We start from the raw sequence: 22,621 nt of genomic DNA, 5'->3' as shown, positions 1-22,621 counted from the left end.
AATTCAAAAAATTCTGTTTTTATCGAAACGCCATTAACCTGTCCTGTATTTGCTCTGCATTTGCTTTCTGCGCCTGTTCTCGGTCTGTGTGTGGATAAACAGGAGCCTCTTCCCTAACATCAACTTTCCCCTCCTGTTTGAGGCCTTGGCCTTGGCCGTGATTAGGAGCTGTGACAGCACAGCCTTCCACTGGGGAAACAAATGTGATGATAGTTGCATTAGACAGAAGCATAAAAGGGAGGTCCAGATCAGGAGATGCAGCCTTTAACCTAATCATTGTTCATTTCCAGGCACCCGAGGGAGTGGGCTGCTCTGTGTGCAGGAAACGGAAGTGGGGGGCATTGTCACTGGGCATGCATTTTGATCAGAGGGTATAATTGCAATTGGGAGAATTTTTTTTCCTCCCTCAGTGGCAGGATGTGAGGTCCTAAATTATCTGGCTACTTCCTCAAATTTAGTATTCTTCTTGCCAGAATTATGTAATAAAAATAATGTCACTAAAAATGTCATTTGTGACCGTCTCTCTCCCTTTTGCCTCGCAGTTACTTGCATTGTTGGGAATGTTTCTTCCACCCAAATGTGTTATTCTGATAAATGTGTACAATGACCAGTCATTCTGACTAGTATTCTCTCCTATGATGGCATTGTTGACTCAAACTCATAGTTGAAGTATATATAGATATATATTAACTATATGTTAAAATATATTAATAATATATATTAAAACATGAGGAGCATACATACCTTTCAATGAGATGATTTTCATGCGTGGAGAGGGTTGCATTCTACCTATGCATATTTTTATGTTGTTCTTCATGAAGATTTAGAAGGTTTTCTTCACAGGTTAAAGTTTTGGAGTTGGGATGCAATGCAGCCTTGTCTTTTGGCTGCTTTGCCTTTGAGGAGAGTTCTGGAACTCCAGATTTGGGTGAAGCAGCATTATGTTCTTCTGGCATTCCTGATTCACCTGTGTTTTCTGAACTTTCCTTTTCACTGCCCAGCCTTGAAGTGGTTAGCTCTGAGCTTTCCCCACAGATCGTAGCTTGGGGTAAACCACCCGCTTCCTTTCTGACATCAGATACTTCCTGATGGGGAGGACTTGAAAGAGCCACCATGTCTGCCTCCTCAGCCGAGAGAGATGTATCGCTAAACTCAGGGGAGTCAGCTGCTGTTTGTTGGGGCACAGCAGCCTCACCAGAAACAGCAGGTTCGTCTGGAGGAGGGCCGGAAAGGCAGGGCTCATCTCCATCCAGGTCATCATCAACACAGGCCTCAAAGAAGCATTCAGGTTCCTCCTTGTCCTCTAAGCCAGAGTCGGTCATGTCTGGTGGCACTGGAGTATTACTCTTCTCTTCCACGTAACTGGTGACCTCCCCACAATCACTGTCATGAGAGGAGAGAGATAAGTAGGAATAAAAGTCCCCTTTTCTCAGCTGGATGGGCCGGTGAGAATGTTCCAACACCTTCTCCTTGATCTGAGTTAACGAGGTAGGAGCAGCTGCCTCATTTTCAGGTTGAGATTTACTTTTTAGGGCCGTTGAAGCCATGTCGATGATTTCCTTAACAAAGTCGTGTACGGAACAATCCTCAGCATCTTTTTGATGGGAAACATCTGGCTCGCAGTCACAACAGGAAATGTTGTCACTGACAGAAACGTTCTCCTCTGTTTCATTTTGTTCAAGTGCTAGGCAGCAACGAGCAGATTTTCTAGCCACGCTTGGTGCATCATTAGATGAAGATTTCAGTATATCAGAATCCTGCCTACTGGTAACTCTAGCTTCTGAAGGCAGCTCTGGGCAAGACTTCTCAGTGGGAGTAGAAGCAGTTGTTGGATTTTCAAAATGGTGGTGGTTTTGACATTTCTTTGGACGGTGTCTAACAGCTTGGGGAACAAATTCATTTCCAGCAATATTTGCATCATCTGAGCTATCCATAAATACTTTACACTTACAATGCTCACTGTCTGAATTCTTCTTCCCAGTTGTACCGAGACTTTCCGATTCCTTCGAGATCCCATTCTGTTCATCTTTCTGCCCTTCTGGCGTGCTTTCAATATTGCCATTTTCCATGTCAGCCACGTATGGGTCTTTATTGACTTTGAAAATATTTTTCTTATTTTCACCCTTTGTCCCTAACTCATGAGTGTGGGATATATTCTTGCCGTTTCCATTACTTTCGGAGAGACATTTGATGGAGCTGTTAAGTAGAGCCTCGATGTTCAGGGTATCAGAGGGATTGGTCATCTCGCTACTACTGACATCCTTACTGCCCTTTATTTCATCACTGAGATTACACCTTCTCTTATCTTTTGTCAAGGAAAGCTTTGGTCTGATCCAGGTCTGCAGTTCATTCTTTATATAGTCCAATCCTGACATTAAGTTGCATTCTTCATAAATTTCATCATCTGTTGCAATACTGGAGTCGTCATCCTCATCTTTGATGCATAGCTCTTCTTCTGTCAAGGTGAGGGTAGAGCTAGAAAGGAGGTCACTGTCATCTTCATCATCAGTGCAAGCAGAGGTACAAGAGACATTAACAATCATGCTGACATTGACGTCGCTTTCATCAGCCACCGACCGAGTCAGGCGCTTCCTGAATGATGCATTTGATTCTGGGATCTTGTTCTTGTGTAATACAATATCCTCTGAGCAAAGAGAGAGCTCATCGCTGCTACTTAGTTCTGTAAGAGATGCTGGTGAGTCTTCATTGATAGAAGATGCTATGTCCAATGACAGCTGGCCAGTAAAGGACATCTTTTGGGAACTGCTTTGGAGAGTCATATCAGAGACACTCCGTTTTATCTTTTGCTCTGAAGGGCTCTGGATATTCTCCAAACGATTCAGGAGATCGAGTGTCCTTTTACTCAGTTCACCAACTGAGCCACTGCTCACGCTTATGTCCCCAGAGCTGTGACAGCTAAAAAGATCCTCGTTGCTTTTATAGGATGTCAACCAACTTTCCAAAGAGGTGCTTCGCTGGAGGCTGTCACTGCCATTTTTAAGGATGCCCAACCCAAATAAATCACCCCCTGGAGAAAGGGACTCAATAGATGAGCTGTGGGATAACAGGGAGAGCTGTCTGCCATTCTGCATGCCAGTGAATGTCTTCTCTCCATTACCACTTTTATATGAACTTCGATCCATTTCATGGGATGCACTTGCCAAAAGCCTTTCATGGGGAGGTGCATCTGGCTGTAACTCTGTAGCCTGATGTTTAGATTTGCAGGACTTTTTATCAAAATAAAAACCATGAAGCAGGGGATCCTCCACATGTGCTTTTTCACTTTGTGACTGTTTCATTATCATTGGTAATTTGAGTTTTGAGCCTTGGAGGTACGAGTAATCATAAAATGTAAACACATCATGTTTTCCTTGTAATTCTTCTCCCAAACAATCAGGGGTATATTTGGTAACACTGTTTAAATCTCCAACTTTTCCATTTACACAACTCACTGGTGAAATGGATGACTGAGAGCTGTTTGGAAGCTTAATGCGTTCCTCCTCATCTTTGAATTTCTGCTTTAACACATTAACTGCATCTCCCATTTGTGGGTCCAGATGTTCAGTTTCAGGGTTACTTGGGGACCCATCCACCACATTGAGCAAGCACATTTCTGAGTTGGTGGTGGTTTCAGTATCCCCTTCACTCACGATTCCACTCTCACTGCCTGAATTCTGGCTCATGTCGCCTCCATGGCACGGGCAGGGCTTCACCAAATTGGAACCTCCGACGAGGTCCGGCAAAGATTTGGTGGATGAAAATGAAGAGTCTTTACTGAGACTCTTTGTTAAAACACTAGGCTGCGCCACACTGGTGAACTTCGGATTGTTTTTCAGAAATGGCATGTGGCTGTCTTCATAGAGTTCCACATTGTGGAGGCTGTACACTTGGTAAATGTGTGGACTGGAGGGGGCAGTGATACTTGAGGCATACTGAGATCCCCCATGGTCACCTGCCTCTTCTTCATAACCAGGGTCCTCACTACCTATCTCTTCAAGCTTTAAGGAAGGCATGACAGGTTGGGGTTCTTGATCAAGATCATTTGAGTCTTCATTCAAACTAATTAACTTGTTGCTTATGTCAGTTTCATCCCATTCCAGGGCATCCTCACTCGTCCCATTTAGGTCCATCAAGCCAGGATCAATCACATTCAAAGTCTCCTGCGTAGGAGGAAGAGAAAAAGAAGAAGAAGAAGAAGAAGAAGAAGAAGAAGAATTAGGGAACACAAGCATGAACATTTTATCCATTCAAAATCTCTTGGAAGAGTCAGGAAAGAAATTTGCCCCAAGCATGGATTTGAAAGATAGCATAATTATCAGCTCTATTCTCCTCTGGAATAACATCCAAAATTATTGAAACGGGTTTTTCTATCAATAGTAATTTGTCACTGAAGGCAATAACATAGATTAAAATGTAAGATTATTAGAGTCAAGTTGTAATTTTTGGAATAAACCATTTCCTTTCGATTCTTCTACATTTATTTATTTATTTATTTATTTATTTATTTATTTGACAGACAGAGATCACAAGTAGGCAGAGAGGCAGGCAGAGAGAGGAAGGGAAGCAGACTCCCCACTGAGCAGAGAGCCCGATGCGGGGCTCGATTCTAGGACCCTGGGACCACGACCCCAGTCGAAGGCAGAGGCTTCAACCCACTAAGCCACCCAGGAGCCCCGATTCTTCTACATTTTTAACCTGGGATTGGATGAAGATAAAACTGTGAGGTAAATGAAGGTAGAAAGAGTACAGTCTGTGACATCTTGAAGGCACATTCGCTCTGATACTCTTAGTCCTGCAGTCCACAGTGGAATACCATTTGCAGCCATAGGTGGCAGACCCCATCTTCTCTATGCTTGGGTTTTCCACTTGAAGCAGCTTTTGCCATGGGGAAATAGAATAGGCTTATAACCACCTGTAGAGCCATTCATGGCCAGAGACCCTTGTTTGTCCATCTTTTCTTCTGCCTTCCCTTGCAGAATTTGGCCCTGTTCCCAAATAGACCCAAGATAGACAATACTTGACTGGTTTTCTCACCTACATGCAATTGGACCCTGAGTCTTGAGCCCCGGTTCTCTTAGTCTCTCTCTCTCTCTCTCTCCCATCCCCCAGTCTCTTCCTATGACAGAAATTCTACTTCGATCTTATGAACTTGCCTCACTATTTCCAGTCCTGCCCCAATTTATTAAAAGCAGGAACCCTCCCCTCCAGACCTAGAATAACAAATATCTGAAGACTTCCTGACTCTCAAGTTTGACTCAGTCCAGATTCTCTTACATTTCATTCTGCCAGCACAGTTAGGATCCTTGATCTTTCCTTGGATGTCCTGGCTTTAACTTGGTTTAGGTAGAGCCTGACACATTAATCTGGGACATCATGGGTGAATGGGCTCCTGGACTCTGTCCAGATTCCCTCACCATCCTCACTTGCTGCCCAGCTGTCCAGATTCATGCCAGAACCAAGAGACGTTATACAGGTATACAGGCCCTGACAGGCTCACCTACAGACAAAAACTCAGAATTCTGTAGCTCAGCTTCTGTTTATGCAGGGTAGTCAAACAGATAAGCATGACTCTAGAACAGTGCCAAGTGGTTGAAATGCTGACCTTGCCACCTACCAGCTTTGGACAAGTTGCTTAACCTTTCTGAGTGCTGATCTCTTCGCATCACTTGTGAAGGGGCTAGCATTATCGGTCTTTTGAGATAATTCTGAATATTACTGAGCTAATGCTTGTGAAGAACTGAGGAGGCAGTCAATATTAGGTAGCTCTAACTCTTAGTCCATGCAGCATTGCTCGAGAGTGGCCTTGAGTCAATTCATAAAGGGTTCTCTCTGCCTACCCTCCCTCCTTATCATTCCTTTCAATTTGTCCTAAAAACCATAAGGGATTCATGACCCGGTAGGGAGAGAGAGATGTCACACAGTATAATAGGTCAGCGTATTTGCATTACAATTCAGAATTATTTTAAGGGTCTGGTTGAAAAACAGGCCATGATGCTTTTATTCCTCAGTAGGGGGTGGGGAAAGGCTTCGCCAGGAACACATTCACAAAACTTCCCTAAGAAGCCCTCAGTCTTTCCTGGCACTAGTAGTTAAAGGATACCACAGAACCTCATTAAGTGTAAAATACCCATTAGCACTTTATTATACTGGATATGTAAGAGATTATCTGTATAGCCTACTTAAGTTTAAAAGAGTCCAGTTACAAAGTAAACATTAATTAAGGGACATTTTTATATTTTGTGACAGAAACCTTTCATGCTGCCAATGTTAGAGCAGTTCATCTAGAACACTGGCAGTCATCATACTCACTTAGGTATGGAGTACATTCACTGTGATGAATTTTTATTAGGATTTCTGTTTATTCTTTGCTTGCTGATAAAGGAAGCACTAATGACCAGTTAGTATGGCTAGTGAATGTTAAAATCTTCAGCTGTAGAAACAATCAATCAGTCTAATCAAATAGTGTATTAATTTCAAATACTATCTTGCCTGACACCAGACTCTGAGAGTGCTAATAAATAATTGAACTAGTCTTTCAGAGACGCTCTCTTTGTAACTCTCTGGTTGGCTTCAACATTTAGCAGCACGGATTTTCTCTGAGAGTCCTAAACCCGGGGGCTCACACCAGATGCAGGCATTGTGCCATCTGAGTGTGTGTCAGGAGCTTAGCCCAAGTGACGCCTGTCACTTGGACTTGTCTTCCGTGACACAGTCATTTTCTGACCAAATGCTGCCTCTGTGGCTTTACAAATGCAAGCCTCAGGAAGTGGAAAACTTACAGCAGCACCTTAAAGAACAAATCGTTTGCTCAACTAGTAGTTGGGATGGAGATTTGCCACAGGAAAAAGATGAAACTTTAGGATAAAATATTGTCCTTTCCCCTCCTTAAGTCTCTCTTCCTATAGATCTCTTAAATTTATTATAATTGCTGAATTTTTTTATATGTCAATTCCTGGGACTATCTGACAAGACCCTTTAGGAAATCATTGACTTTGGACTTAAATTTTTATATATTAAAGAAGTGCGATTTGTTCTGCCCTCATTCACTCGCTTCTGTTGTGGATTAAATTCTGTCAACATTTTCAATAAAATCTCCATTTCCTCAAGATTTAACCTCAAACATAAAACCTCCCCTGGGAGCAAGTAAGTATGGAAAGTTTCCAAGAGGAAGGGCATGGGATATTTATATAACTAAAAAGTTATCCTTGAAAGAAATGATATGTGTATAGAGAGATGTAACTGGCAGGAAAATTATTTGGTCGAATGCTCTCTTTGATGATAGCTCAGCAGCTAGTAATGCTCAAGCTAATTAACCATTTGTTGTTATTTTTCTAGAGAAACTGTCTAGGACTTTTTCAAAAGGCACAAATATTCCTGTCTTTGATAACATGATAAATCAAAAATGGATTTAGAAAAAATCTAATACTTGACTGAAACCAAAAGGATGGTGAGTAGTTCATGAGGTTCCAATAGAGACACTGCAATTCCAAAGATAATTCTGAGTTAAATTAATTTGTGTGAGGCTCTTTCATTCAATAAACTTGCTTCACTGGTGTAGAATTTGTCATAAACCTAATGCTCTATAGAAATAATTGCACACACATACACAGACCCCTTCAAGATCTGCTCAAGAAACAAGTGGATTAATTGGTGCTGGGTTTTGGTGGTTGGTTTTTGTTGTTGTTGTTGTTGTTTTGTTTTGTTTTTAGTTCTTGGAAGTAGGTTATTTATTTCACCACAATACATACAGAGAAAGTAAAAGAGGCTGGAGAAAAGATGATGATGATGATGAAAGAATCAAGATTCCAACTGTAGCAAGTAACGTACATCAGAATTAACTTCTTTCTGTACTTGTATGGCTTTAATTGAATTAGGTTTCCCAGGATTGCATTTCTAGGATTTTCTTAAAATTTTAGTGGGTTTTTATAAGAAAGGAGAAACACATTACCAGCTAAAGTATGGGGATGAAAGAGCCTGACATTCTATAAAACAACCCAACATATGATATGATATGATATGATATGATATGATATGATATGATATAGTTGCATCTTTTGAAAAACTAAAGGTCAAAAAGATCAGCATGAACAGAATGTTCCAGTCAAACTTCTGGTGCTCGAAATGGGCAAAACCATTAGGAGGTCTTGTATTTTGTGTTCCTCCTGTTTATTTCAGGTCCAGGACTTCATTAAGCAATACCACTTGCAAAGTCCTGGGAATAGAGATTTATCTATAGAAAAGTAGAATATAACAAAAACATAAAAATAAATAAAAATGATTAAAAACAGAAACATCATTAAATGTAATTGAGTAAAGATCTGTGTATTTACCATAGAGCAAAAAGCAGACCACGGGGAAGTTTGAGGTTATGGACAGGAGAGAGAAACTACATACATGGATCAGGGTGGGGAAGTTAAATTAAAGAAGGGGAAATTCCAACTTTCATATATTTGTTCTGTTTTCCTGATGCAATTATTTTTTCTTGTCTCCCCCTCCAAATCTAAAACCAGAGTATCTGAGCATTAGATGCAAAATTGTTTTCCTAAACTTGACTTAGGTAGAAATTTTTTAAAAACAAAAACAACATCAACAACCATAACAAATTGCTAGTTTTCAGAAAATGGAAAGACAGCTTTTAAGAGAACTTGGAGTTTGTTGTAATCTGCCTCTTTTTGGGCAGAGGTAGATTCAGAGTTAGCATGAAAAAATATAGATGAAAAAAGAAATAGGATGAAAAGCAAAGATGTTCACTAAATGCTTATCAATCATTTTGGGATTTAGGGCAGAAATTCAAATAGATCTGAGTGTGAATCCTGACTCTCTTCTCTCACATGTTAGCTCTGTGGTCCTGGGCAAGTTATTTAACAGTTAGTAGTGACTTAGTTCAACTATTTAATGGGCCTCAGTTCTATCATTTGTATACCCAAGATAATCACAGCACATTGGATCTACCTTAGGGAGTGTTGGGAGCTTCAAAAGAGAATATGTATGTCAAGTCCTATGGAGAGGGCAGGAGGTTGGCACACAGTAGGCGCCAATGACTGGCAGATATCAGCATAGATTCCCTTTGCTGAAGTGGGACAGGGCTGACAATTAAATAACCATAACTATGTTTGCATGAAGACTGGTGGTTGGCTGACTAATCTCTTTAGCACAACCACATGCATGAAATTTAATGAAATAAACATCAATTAGACCCTTTACTCACTCCCATTGCACGATAAATAGGGTCTAGGTTGTCTTTGTCTGTCCTGACTGGGCTTATCCCTCAGGAATAACCAGAGGAGAAAAGACACCTGCCCAGCCCTCAGCAAGGCCCATAACTCAAGCACTTTCTATTTCCTGAAAATAATCTTTTTTTTTTTTTAAGGCAGGTCCATTGTCTGTGAAATTCTATCACAACTGACACATGAGAGCAATCAAATCCTGCTCACTATCTATCAGATTGACAATAATGTTAAAGTAACTTGTCTCAGCTCAGAAAATGCTTTGAAAGTCTATCTCACACTAATGATCAAAAACTGTTCTAGCGAATGCTCTTTTTCAATAACAAAGCTGATCAGAAACTCAAAACAGACAAGTAAAACCAAAAGTCATCTTACAAATTGTACTAAAATGAGTGCTGACATGGACATATTTCCTAGTCTTGACTATACAGACATTTCTGAAATAGTTGAAAAGGAAAAATCCACTGGATGTTGTTTTAAAGTGAGTTTTATAATAGCAAAAAATTGCCTTAGTTCTCAACAGGGCCCAGGGACAAAAAAGAGAGTCCAATATTAAGAATCAGGGGTTTTCTTCCCAGATGTAAACTCCATGAGGGCAGGGGCTCTGTCTGTCTTGTTTCCAGAAGAGCCCCAGAACCTGAAACAGTGCCTGGCAGAAAGCAGGTTCTCAGAAACCTTTCCTGTGTGAATTGCATGAAGACTGGGCTGTGGTCTCATGACCTCTTCAAAAGATCTGGGGAAAGATCCAAAGGTGACATTCTGCCACAATGAAATCCCCTAGAGAATTTCTGACTTTCTAGCTGGTGCCCCCTCTCAATTAAAAAAGCTAGTAACCTCAGAAACATTATGCTCAGTAAAAGCCACATAGAAAAAGTCATATATTGTATGGCTTCATTTATATGAAATTTCAGACTAGGTAAGTCCCTAGAGACAGAATACAAATTGGTGGTCACTAGGGGCCTGGAGGAAGGGACAAGGGAAGCAATTGTTCAACACCTGTGGGGTTTCCTTCAGAAAATGTTTTGGAATTAGAAGTGATGGTTACACAACATGGGAATGTACTCTATGCCAGTGAACTGCTCACTTTAAATGATTAATTTTATGTCATGCTAATTTTACCCCAATTAAAAGAAGGAAAAAAAAACAAAAACAAAAACAAAAAACTGGGTGGCTCAGTCATTTAAGCATCTACCTTTGGCTCAGGTCATGATTCTGGGATCCTGGGATCGAGCCCTGCATTGGAGTCTGCTTCTCCCTCTCCCTTTGCTCCCTCCCCAACTTGTGTGTACTCTCTCTCAAACAAATAAAATCTTTTAAAATATAAAAATAAAATAAAATAAACAAACAAGCTAACAGGAGTCTTCAGTCCCATTGAGTTTCAGAGCCTGTAATACCATCAAACATAACAGGACTTCATCACTCTCTCAAGGAACTTGCTTATAAATATTACAACAGATAATATATCTGATTTCATTTATATTTTGGTGCATATATTACCAATAAAGATTATCTTTTTATTACATCCCTCTTTGTTTGGTCTGTGTGCATGCTCATCATCGTCAAAAATGCTGAAGAAAAGAGCATCCTGTATGTAGTACTTCTCTTAGCTCAACTTCATTCGTTTTGATGCATTAGGCTCTTTTGAGGAAATAGGAGTGGGATTAATAGACCCCTTATTTGCTGGGCTGATCCAATCTCCTTTGACCTTATTTTACTGGATTTCTCTGTAGTATTTGACTCCATTTTTCTTGAAATTTTCTCCTCCTTTGGTTACTTTGATGCTAAGCCTCCTCATAAAATCCATTTCAGCTGCCTTTTAGATGACAGGATGTCTCACAGTTCTGTCTTGCTTCTTTTCACCCTATAGACTTCCCTGCCTTGAGTTTAGCCATCACTGCTATTGTCTATTATTTTGAAGGGTATATATGCTACATTTAAGAGAAAGGAACTCAAGAGAAAGTATGGGGGAGGGGGACATTGCAAGAAGAGGGAACAGTAAGAAGCAAAGGCAGATGGGATAGAATTTTATGGGTACTTTCATAGGAGGGAAGAGCAACCAGCAAAAGAAACAAACAGCAGGAAAATGTAAGGAGGACTGTATAATATCATGGAAGCTAAGAAAAGGGGACATTTAAAGCAGTGGGTGGTTTAGAGTGTTTTAAGAGCAGAAGAGATAAGAAGAATGGGAGATGAGGCAAGACCACTGAATTAGCAAGAAGAAAGTCATTTGTAACCTTAGAGAAGGCAGGTCCTAGAGGCTGGAAGGTCAGGATTGAGCATCGTATATGCCAAAGAATAGCCGGAAGAAATCCTGGTTCCCCAGTAATATTGCTGTTGAAATCGGGAGCCCTGTCCTACCAGGTGCCCTTCACCACCTTTTGTGTCCTCCAGCATCAGTCTTGAAAGGAGAACGGAGTGGAGAAACCATGGAAGCCAAAGAATGTATAAGGTTCAATAAGCAGGGTGATCCTGAGGCTGTAGGAAGGAATTCCACAGAAGAAAGAAGGATCCATGAAATAGAAGCACTGCTTTCTTTCTTTTCTACAACTTGAGTTTCACTGGAGAGCCGGCCCCCCAGGACTGCTCTTCAGTACCTTGGGGCACCTGGGTGGCTCAGTGGGTTAAGCCTCTGCCTTCGGCTCAGATCATGGTCTTGGGGTCCTGGGATCAAGTCCTGCATCGGGCTCTCTGCTTGGTGGGTAGCCTGCTTCCCCCCCCATCTCTCTCTGCCTCCCTCTCTGCATACTTGTGATCTCTCTCTGTCAAATAAATAAATAAATAAAATCTTAAAAAGAAAAAGGAAGCAGTATCTTTGTGCCAATCAATTAAAGACATTTAGATATTGTCATAATTACTAACTAACTCATAGGTGCAGTAGTCTCAGTGTTGGTAGTACTAAAGCTACATGGCAATAGTCAGATGCCTTGCTTCAAGCTATGTTGTCCTTAAGCATGTTAATTATGGTATAAATCATTACTCATATCTGTTAGGTGTCCACTGTAGGAAAAAGGTCCCTCCCCACCCAACTCCGAACGTTTTATGGGAAGTAACTCAAAAAATCATCTGCTACCATTGGTAAATAAATCATTTTGTCTTGACTGTTGCTTTATATGCAAACATATTGAAACTTTCATCATATTCACAACAGAGTGAATGAGAAAATTAGGTATCTTGTTCTTCTTTGTCACTATTTTGTTCCCCTGAAAATTTTTCTCTGGAGTTTCAAGAAAGTAACTAAATTCAGAATGGCTTAAAAATGAAACAAACAAGCAAAAAAGAACTTAGGTACAGGTTTTTAAATAAAAGGATGTCTTTATCTGACCTCTTCAGTATCATATACAACTGAAACAAATAAAAGGAAGTGCAGAAGAGACATAACTTCAATAGAGTCGTAAAACCCCAACCACAATAAGATGGTGGCATTTTCTACATTCTAGTACGTGATAAACCTATTTAGAAGTCAGTGACAGAACCACATACCAAGTCTCGTAAATAACATGTTTCCCCCTAATGTAATATCTGGCCTCATTTTGCTGGCATCCTTTCAGCTGTTTGGTGTTTGCCTTTTGACTGTCAGGACTGACAGAACATTGGAGTTTTGTGCCTCTGGAGATCAATTTTGCCTCACCTTTGCCTTAGTGAAAAGTAGACTCTTGTCCCTCCTTTATGATAAGGACCTCTCATTAATAAAAAACCTACATTTTTTTTTTTTAAACCTGCAGAGCATATTCATAGTAAAGAGGAGGTTAAAGGCGCTGTCAACTAGTGGAAATTTCCCAGCACATGGGGTTTTCTGTGATATAGAGTTGGGTCTCCAACTTCAGACTGAAATCTAAGAACATGAGATTTATGGCATGCTCCTGAGGTAGCTTAATGTGTAAGGACGGCCTTGCCAACATGCTGAAGTCGGCCTGAAAAGCCAAATACCAAATAACGCCCTTTACAAAGCACATATTAGCTGAGATAATTGTGTGTCTTTTCATTCTCAACAAGGTACATATGAAAAGCCAACACGGTGTTATTATTGTTCTTAATCGTCTGTTCCTCTCAGATAAATAAGCGGTGGGTGGTTTTGTTTGGTTTTTGTATTTTTAATTCTAAGACTGTGACTACAGTGCACCATTTAGAGGGAAAAAAAACCTAAAACTAAAATGTTGGCCAATTTTGATAAAGCAGATTATCAAAAACGGTACATACAATTTCAGTCTCTTCTCCCTCCCAATCAATCAAACTTATCTTGCTTTTCTGACTTTTTCATCTGATTGGCCCAAGGTTTAAGATGATTAAAAGGCAGCTCATCTATGATTCATTTTCTTATGACGGCTTAACCCTTGTTTCTATTATCTGATTTTATTCCATTTGATTTATACCTTTAGTAGACTCCTTTAAAGATAACGGCGTTCAGACTTAGGGAGAGCTAAACATTCTCAGAGTTGCTAGAACACCTCCCTTGCGTTGTCACTATTCCCTCCATAAAAGTGATGGGAGAGTACACAAGTTACACTTGATGCTGGAAAAGCTGCTTGAAATTTCAGGATGAATTTTCCTATAAGGTAATAAACATCTTTGATGTAACTTTCCTGAGATTTTATACTTTTGATTCCTAGAATCCTTAGACATGTTAAAACCACAGAATCCCTGGGGGGATTTTCTTTTTCGATCTCAAGAGAGAAATACTAAGGATCCTAAGATCCGGTTAGATTTAGAAACTCCATCTTGATTGCAACAGAAGCTCTGGTCCTGGTCTCTCATGGAGGAGGCACTTGAGAGTTTTGCATGTCAGGACGTTAATTCAAACTGTAACCAGAATCAAAGATTCCCAAATCAAAGACATGTAAATTTCATTCTAGAGGAAAAATGACCTCAAAATGTGAGTTCATTTTGTAAATTAAAAAAAAAAAAAGTAAGGCAATATTAGAGGTTTAGGGTCACCTTAATCCCTTAACATCCTTTTGCAAGGCAAAGGCAAAAATGACCCAAAATAACTAGAAGCCTCAAACCCTTCAGATATGGATTCTTTAAGCTGGCAATTTAGAGAATATGCTGAGTTCATAGTCCAGGGAGGCAGGACACTGACCCGCCAGTGGAGCTAATTACCTGGGCAAGACCTACTGAATATACTACTCCACGCACTTGACAACGGTAGCATTTGTGACTTATCTCTGCTTTGTTTGCACTCCGGGCACAGTGTAGCGTACGTTAACTACAAAAACCTTGACTGCTTTTCTTTTCCCCTTAATAAATAGCAAGCAATCAGGGAAATATAAGGTAGGTGACCTCCACCTCCTCCCAAATCAACAATATTTTTCAAAGGTCTCCTTTACACAAGACATTCTCCTGGCAGACATCATCACTGCTATTAGGAAGCGTGGGGAACGCTTGGAGGAATAGAGATCCCTTCTGTCTATCTGCAGATAGGCTCCATACCAAGGTAACAAAGCGTTATTTTTTTCTCCTAATTTAAAGTCCCTCCTCCCACCAAATTAATCATTTTCTCTCGTTATTTAGTAAAATCACTAGATGAGCTGTGACTCCATAAACTTTAGGAACTCATTTATTATGTTGCCTGATCAGACCTTGCATTTATTTACACAGTGTACCCATAAAACCCAGCTTTCATTAGTGCTGGGGAGGAACAGTCCTGCTCCCTACGCTGGGGAAGGTGAAGCTGGAGAAGATAATTAACCATGAAACAATAAGGAGGCTTGCTGGGTAAGCAGTAGTGTGAAAACAGTTACTACTCACAAAAGAGGGGAAATTAGCTTGCTGGATAAAAAAGGAAGTGTCAGATTGAAGACTGAAAGGCCTGCCAACAGAAGTAGATAGCTCTATGCATCATTAATGAAATTTTTTAACACTTAAACGCCACAGCTGTCCACATTTAAATGCATGTAAATGCCATGTGTTTCCAGAGATTAATATGCATGTTGAAAAATTTCTTTTCCCCTTAAACTTCTAGATGTTGTCTCTGTCTGTTTCATTTCACCTACTTTCTCTCCAAGAATAAAAATGCACCAGCTTTCTCAGCATTGTGTCCTCATTTCCAAAACCCACGAACACCGAGCATCCTGGAGATGGGCAGCGCGCTCATTATATTTTAACAAACACATTATTTTACATTCATAATACCGATATTTTAGTAAACAGAAAGTTTGTTTTGATTTTGCTGCTTCACAGAGTGAAGACTTATAATGTGCGTTTCCTTTCAAAACTTCCTCCTGGAGCATTAGTGCTCCCCGAAGCAGCCCCATTTTGGCAGAAATTCAGTTCTGTGAAGTGCCAAAAGAAATAGAATAAACAAACACTGCTCCATGCAGCTGGCAAGATAATTTACATATTACTGCACACCAAACATGAAGACCTGAATATGGATTAGAGCGCCGGTGATGACACAAATGTCATATAGATAAAGAGAAACAAAATCCAACACATCATTGTTTATTTTACCCCTGCTACTGTATGAGTGCCACTCAGAAGGGAAAAAAAAATATGGAGGGTTTGCTTTTTGAAAATTGGATTCCCTTCCTCATTTGAAGTGGCTTCTTTCAGACCATGAAACAAGAAAGAGAGCAAAAAGGCAAGGATTCTTTGGAGCCCCTCACATTCTGTGCTTTTGTCTTGCGAGTTCAACTGAGTGCAATGTGCATCAGTTTGAATGACGTGGGTTAGCCATCTTACAGAAACAACCTTTAATATACGGGCACCTGGATCCCCACCTCGTCCTTGTGCGGCCCTTGAGGATTCTGGCTGAGCACATTGCTCTTTAACTGAGAATTTAAGTTCCCTGAGTGGGATCCTTGGGTAGGCAGGTCCAGTAGGCCATCCCGGCCCATTAAAGTTCCAGCTGGAAACACCACAGAGTAGACAGGACTTGCCTAGAATTCTTAGCTGACTTCTCTTCTCTCCTTATTCCTGCACATGTCAATGGCTTGCCTGCTGCAAAGGGGTTGACCCTTCCTGCTCATGACTAGATGTATTGGTGTCCTAGGGAGGAAGGGAAAACTCTCTAGATATTTATTGCCATAACTCCTTTCCAGTCCTTGGGGATGACAAGAGGATATGAAGAGTTAAGAAGGTAACACTTAACAAATGATGATGGTGACAAGGTGAGGAATACAGAGAACACCAGATATGTTTAGCTTCCACCAAAGTAAAAATTCTTTATCCCACATTGGACAAGGTTGACTTTTCTTATACTATCTTAGAAGCTTCTAGTACTTTAATATTTAGAAGTAATTGTCATGATACTTACTCTTGCTTAAGTGTAAAAACAAGGGGAGAAATCCGGGCCATGTAGGAGAATCTAGTTAGTTAGATACAATCAAAGTTTAATAGTCAAGGAATGTTCTTTAACATTGAAGAAACAAACCATTTAAGGTAGGTCAAGGGAGTTGAGCGTTATTTTACCTGGTGGGAAAAAGGCTATACAGGGACTTATTTTCCACAGCATTTGGAAGGTTACTATGACTAGGACAATGAAAAAGTTATCTATTTTCATAACTCCAAACTCAAGAAATGGAATTACACTGCAGCAAGAAAAAGAAGGTGAGATTCACCAGAAGGATTTGTTATTGAAAGGGCAACTAAACATTCTCATAAACTTCCATAAAGTTTGTGAAAAATCTATCCCTAGATTTCTTTAAAGACAGAAGGGAGAAAACAAAGTGGTTCAGGATAATCCTACATACCACTTCTCAAACCAAGCTTCCTAAAATAAATCCTTTCATGGTGTTACTCCTGTCATTAAAAACAAAACAAAACAAATACCAACAACTTTCAGTGGCTTTTTTCTCTTCTAAATTATTCTGGCTTTTAAGGCATTCCATAATCTGGTCATATAAAAAATGACCAAAATTTAATTTAATGCTTCCAAAGCTGACCTTCACCACAGTAACTGCCTCATGAATATCCCCTGCTCACTCATGTTGCTATGCTTCTGTTTGTAGCAAGTATTGCATAAATATTTTCTGAATGAATGAATGTGGTTTCCATTGCCCTCACCAAGTCTCTCAAAATTCAGTCTTAAACTTCTCTATAAAGATTGATCTGGATACTCTGCCCTCAGTGATTTCTCTCTCATTTGATTCTACACCAGTGATAGAATCATACAATTTACTACTGACATTTGTTTATTCATTCAACAAATGTTCAATGAATACTTACTACATAGTATGGCCCAATCACTGAGCACAGACCCACCTGTCAAATATCTTGCAGCTTTGTATTTTTTTTTTTTTTGAAACCTCCTCACTTTACGCAGCTTTGTATTTAGTTTTGTAATTGGTGCTGTCATTTCCAGCCCAAATACAGCCTGGATTAATTATTGTCTCATTTATGTTGATACTATCTTAGTATCACTCCATATAGTTTGCCAATTTCTTTAGGGTGGAGACCATGTCCTGTAGTACTTCTGTGTAGATAAATCTCTGAACAATGCTGACCAGAGTAGATACTCAAGGTACTCTTGATTATCTGCCTATAGGTTCAGTCCCTTCTAATTCCATGACCCAGTGGAATCAGGCAACAAAACTTCCTTGCAAATAGGTTAAATATTCAGAATCCAACTCATGCATAATCAGTAGTGATATACTGATGATATTATGACTGCAGGAAGAGTATTTAACCTAAATTAAAATACCTTTAGTTTTTCAGACTTAGGGCCTATGGATCTGCCTTTACTATTCTGCTTTACTATACTTTTCTATGCAAAAATTTGCTTTTTCAATTTTGGAATTTCAATTTTAACCGCCTCGATGACAATACAAAAACTTATCTTGACATTCAGCAAACTTAGTCATTTACATGTTAAAAAATCATGAACACAACTCAAGTGAAACAATAGACCTATAATATTGGACCAGCAAAAGAAAATTAGAGTAAATCTGATCTTCCTATAGCAAGATAAGAAAATTATTTGACCCTAGTGGCATTTTTAATTAAATGTTTTCTCTTCAATCAAAATTTAAATGTGACTATTGCTTCAAAATCAGCGGGGTTGGTATTAAGGCTTAATGCCTATTATGTCTAGGGGTGCCTGGGTGGCTCAGTGGGTTAAAGCCTCTGCCTTCCACTCAGGTTATGATCCCAGGGTCTTGGGATCGAGCCCCACATCGGGCTCTCTGCTCTGCAGGGAGCCTGCTTCCTCCTCTCTCTCTCTGCCTGCCTCTCTGCCTACTTGTGATCTCTGTCTGTCAAATAAATAAGTAAAATCTTTAAAAAAAAATACCTATTATGTCTAGACCAGTGCTTCCCAATCTTCTTCAAGTTATGACGTATGGAAAGTGCTAATATAGACTTGCTTACCAGGAAGGAGGGAAGAGATTACTCACTACAGATTACAGATTACTCCCAGGCCCTGCACAGCATTCCCCCGCCCCACCCCTACCTGCCATACACACACCAGGAGGGATGAGGGTTTCAATATCTTAGCTCACCTCTAACTAACTCAAGATACATGGATGGGATGACATAAATATAATTAGAGGTTTTTCTGGTTGGGAAACCATGAATATATGAGAAGGTGGAGAAGTGGGTCGATGAAGACTGAATTAATGGCAGTTTGATACAGGAAGAAAAAATAAATATATAGACTAAAGCAAATTAATATGAACTTTGTAGAAAATGTCATTCATTCAATAAATATATATTTAGCAAATTCATTCAGCACATATTTATTGAATCCCCTGTCCTGAATAAAACAGACAAGTTTTAGTGGGTAAGATTTACCTAGTGGGTAAGATTACAATCTGTGATAAGATAGAAGAGGCAAACTTGATCTACTCCAGGAGGTCAAGAAAAGCTTGCCTGAGGAAGTGGTTCTTCAGTTGATTTGCGCAGGATAATAAGAATTTTCTGGGAGGCAACTCACAGCATGGTGAGTGGTGAAGGCAGAAGGAACAAGGCTCTCAGGCAGGAGGGAACATGTGCATTTGGGGGCCTGACAGCAGGTAGTGCGTCTGGCCTGCAGAGACAGGGTATGTGACTGGAAATAAGTCTGGAGAAGCAGGCAGAGTGGTATGATCAGATGAGTGTTTTTTTAAAAGATTACATGGGCTGCAGGCTAGAGATCAGACTGCAAAGGGAGCAAAACTTGATGGGAAGAAGACAACTTTAGACGCTACTGCAGTGGTACAGGTAAGAGGAATAATTAACATTTCCTGAGCACTTGGTCTGTGCTGAGTAGGATCCTAAACACTTTATGAGAAATGCCAGCAACTCTGACTAAGGTGGCGTACAGGTAGGGAAAACTAGATGGACTTCAGAGCTCTTTCAAAAGTCAAACTAACAGGACCTGAAAAACATTTCTGAAAAACATGATTTTTAATGGGTTTAAATATTCCAACAACTTACAGTTTACTTAAATACATATTATAAATCCATACTGTTTTCATTTATGTTTGATTTTTTAAATAAAACATGATAGACCTATTCATATAAAGGGCTCAGATTATTTTCTGAGAGTAAATTTGAGAAGAATAAACAGTAGGCCAAAGGGTGTGACAATTTTTAGGATATTGATAAGTAGCTAAATACATAATTATGCTAGCTTGCAATGTGTTCTCACCTCTCTAACACAGGAATATGTCATTAATTTTCCCTTCTTTTGATGGGTAAAAAATAGCAACTGACAAACTATGTTACTTTGCATTTTTTCATTACTAGTTGGATTGGATATTTATTCGTGGGTTTAGTAACCATTTGTATTTACTACTTTGTATTTATTTATCATTTGATCATACCCTTTGCCCATTTTTTCAGTATTTAGAACTAACTGGACGGACAATTATTAGAGCAAAAAGTTTATGTAGTGTGAAAGGATTTTAATACAAAATGGAACTGGAGGATACAGACTGGAGAATCTCACACACTCTTCCTCAGAAGAACAGAACTTAAGAACTGAGAAACGGATTTCTTTAAAAGTTCTGATTTATAAAAGATTGAGACTCATCTCCTGATCAATGATCTGCCAAGAATCCTCCCCATCCTCAAGCCAATGAACTTATGCTTGGACTCTGGCAGGACTTCCTGACCTTTGCACACTTTGCCTATAAATACAGCTCACCCTAAACCCTCAGTGGACTCACCTGTAGCTTGCTACAGCATGCTTTTCCTGAATTGCAATTCCTCTGCTATTCCTGAATAAACCCAATTTCTGGTCATTCAAGCTTGCCTCAGTTTACTTCCTTATTTAGGTTGATGGTAGTCAGAGTGCGACAGGTCTATAGTGGCTTGGAATGTAATGAACTCAAATTTGCAAGCAAACTAGAGGTACAACATATCATTGTTCAGTGGGATGACATCATTCCAGTGGTATTTCTGTCAGTAAAGCCAGACAGTGGTATGCTGAGTGACTGAAGAGGTGAGTTGGAAATCAACATACTGACGAGGAGTCTACTCTAGTCATCAGGCTGTGCCAGGAGTGGACTAAAACTAGGATAGTGAAAACAGAAAAAGGAGAGTGTCACCTTGTCACCCCAAAATTACTCAGAGAAATGGAAGCCTGCATCCAACCTCAAACCACTTGTACCATTAATAGTTCAATTTCTACAGATTCTCTATCAAAAAGGTCTGCACGCCTTTGGGAATCACTCTCATTGCCCTTGGGCTTACTATGTATAGCCCTTCTGCTGCAATCTAGGTTTGAAACTCTTGTCTGGGCCCTTTTTGATTGATGTTCCCTAAGATTTGGATTCTTAGCTCTGCTTGATCCTATCCTGCTTCTTAGATTACTCCTGGATTTACATCCTGCCACCTTTGATCAGGTTTGCCCCTCTACTGCACCTACTACTGAACTCTGGAGCCCTGGTTTGGGTCAGAACATTTCATTTCTTTCTTTCTTTTTTTTTTTTCCCAAAGATTTTTTATTTATTTATTTGAGATAGAGAGAGAGAGAGCAGAGCAAGGGGAGGGGGATAGAGAAGAGAGGGAAAAGCAGACTTCTTGCTGAGTAAGGATGGTGGACTTGATCCCAGGACCCTGGGGTCATGAAGCGAGCCTAAGGCAGACACTTAACTGACTGAGCCACCCAGGCGCCCCCTAGAATACTTCATTTCAACTTGTGCTGAGGGCTTCTGATTTTAACTCTGATAGGTAAACAGCTTTGGATATTATCACTCCTGTCTTCAAAAGAAGGAAAAGCTAAACAAACTGAAAGCCAATGACTTTTCTTATAACCATCTAAGCACTGAGCTTGCCAGGAAAACTGACATCCTGAAATCTGTAGATGCAGGCAAGTCCAGATAATCAGAGATGAGGTCTACTTACCTAAAGCAGAAGCTATTAGAGCCATAAACTGGTTGGAAATCCTAGCTCTCCTATCTCCCCTAAGGTGTGGGGAAGCTAAGAAACACTTATGAAGGACACAGCCCAAGGGCACAGGCCCACTAAAACTGAGATTAACTGAGAGTTAATCTTTTTTTTTTCTTTTTTTTTAGATTTATTTATTTATCTATTTATTTTTTAGAGGGAGAGAGAGAGAGTGCATGAGTGAGAAGGGTGGATAAAAGGGAGAGAGAATCTGAAGCAGACTCTGTACTGAGCATGGAACCCAATGTGGGACTTGATCTCATGAGCCTGAGTTCACAACTTGAGCTAAAACCAAGAGTCAGATGCTCAAGTGATTGTACCACCCAGATGCCCCAAACTGGTAGTTAGTCTTAAAAGTATAAAACACCCCTTTTCCCCTACTCATTATCTACACCACATAGAGTGCCAGTAGAGAGGGGATTATACCTAAAAGAGTGGTAAAATATCTTAAGAATTCTTAGGAAACCTCAAAAGCTACAGAGGAGTTAAAAACAAGACACTAAAGAAGTTTGAGGTTTGTCACAAAAGAATAACAGCTGTGGCAAACATGAAATACAGCTTAACTCCTAGAGAGATTAACATAAAACCTACACTAATGTCCTATTTACCTGAATTCCTATTACCTGATATACCCTGTCCAGCTTTCACAAAAATATTATAAGACATGCTAAAAGACAAGAAGAAAGTAAAACAGTCTAAAGAGACAAAGCAAGCATAGAATCAGACCCAGATATGACACAGATTTGAGGATTAGCAGTCAGAAATTTCTAAATAACTATGATGACCATATTAAGGGCTATAATAAAAAAAAGTAGACAATATGCAAGAACAGACAGGTAGTATAAGCATGGAGATGGAAACTCTAAGAATGAATCAGTAGGAAATGCTAGAAAAAAAAAACTGTAATAGAAATGAAGAGTGCCTTTGATAGACTCATTATTAGACTGGATACAGCCAAGGAAATAATTGATGAACTTGAAGATAGTCAATAAAGACTTCCAAAACTAAATGCAAAGAGAAAAAAAAGTGCTAAAAAAGAATGAAACATCCAAAAACTTTGGGATAATTTCAAAAGATACAACAGATGT

General features: G+C 39.7%; 1 protein-coding gene across 3 annotated transcripts in view; it reads right to left on the bottom strand.

Annotated features, from left to right (window-relative positions):
* Window positions 1–22,621, bottom strand: part of LOC116861941 (A-kinase anchor protein 6-like) — a 417,382-nt gene that overhangs the window by 5,253 nt on the left and 389,508 nt on the right. For all 3 annotated transcript variants that reach the window (XM_032848876.1, XM_032848878.1, XM_032848877.1), the window contains exon 13: window positions 745–4,160. In XM_032848876.1, coding sequence (XP_032704767.1) covers window positions 786–4,160 — 3,375 coding nt within the window. In that variant the 3' untranslated portion in view covers window positions 745–785. The remainder of the gene's footprint in view (window positions 1–744; window positions 4,161–22,621) is intronic.

This window comes from Lontra canadensis, unplaced genomic scaffold, assembly GCF_010015895.1.
Source record: "Lontra canadensis isolate GAN:19392208 unplaced genomic scaffold, GSC_riverotter_1.0 scaffold212, whole genome shotgun sequence".
NCBI lineage: Eukaryota > Metazoa > Chordata > Mammalia > Carnivora > Mustelidae > Lontra > Lontra canadensis.
Note: the sequence above shows the minus strand (reverse complement) of the source record. Positions and strands in the feature narration are given on the sequence as shown.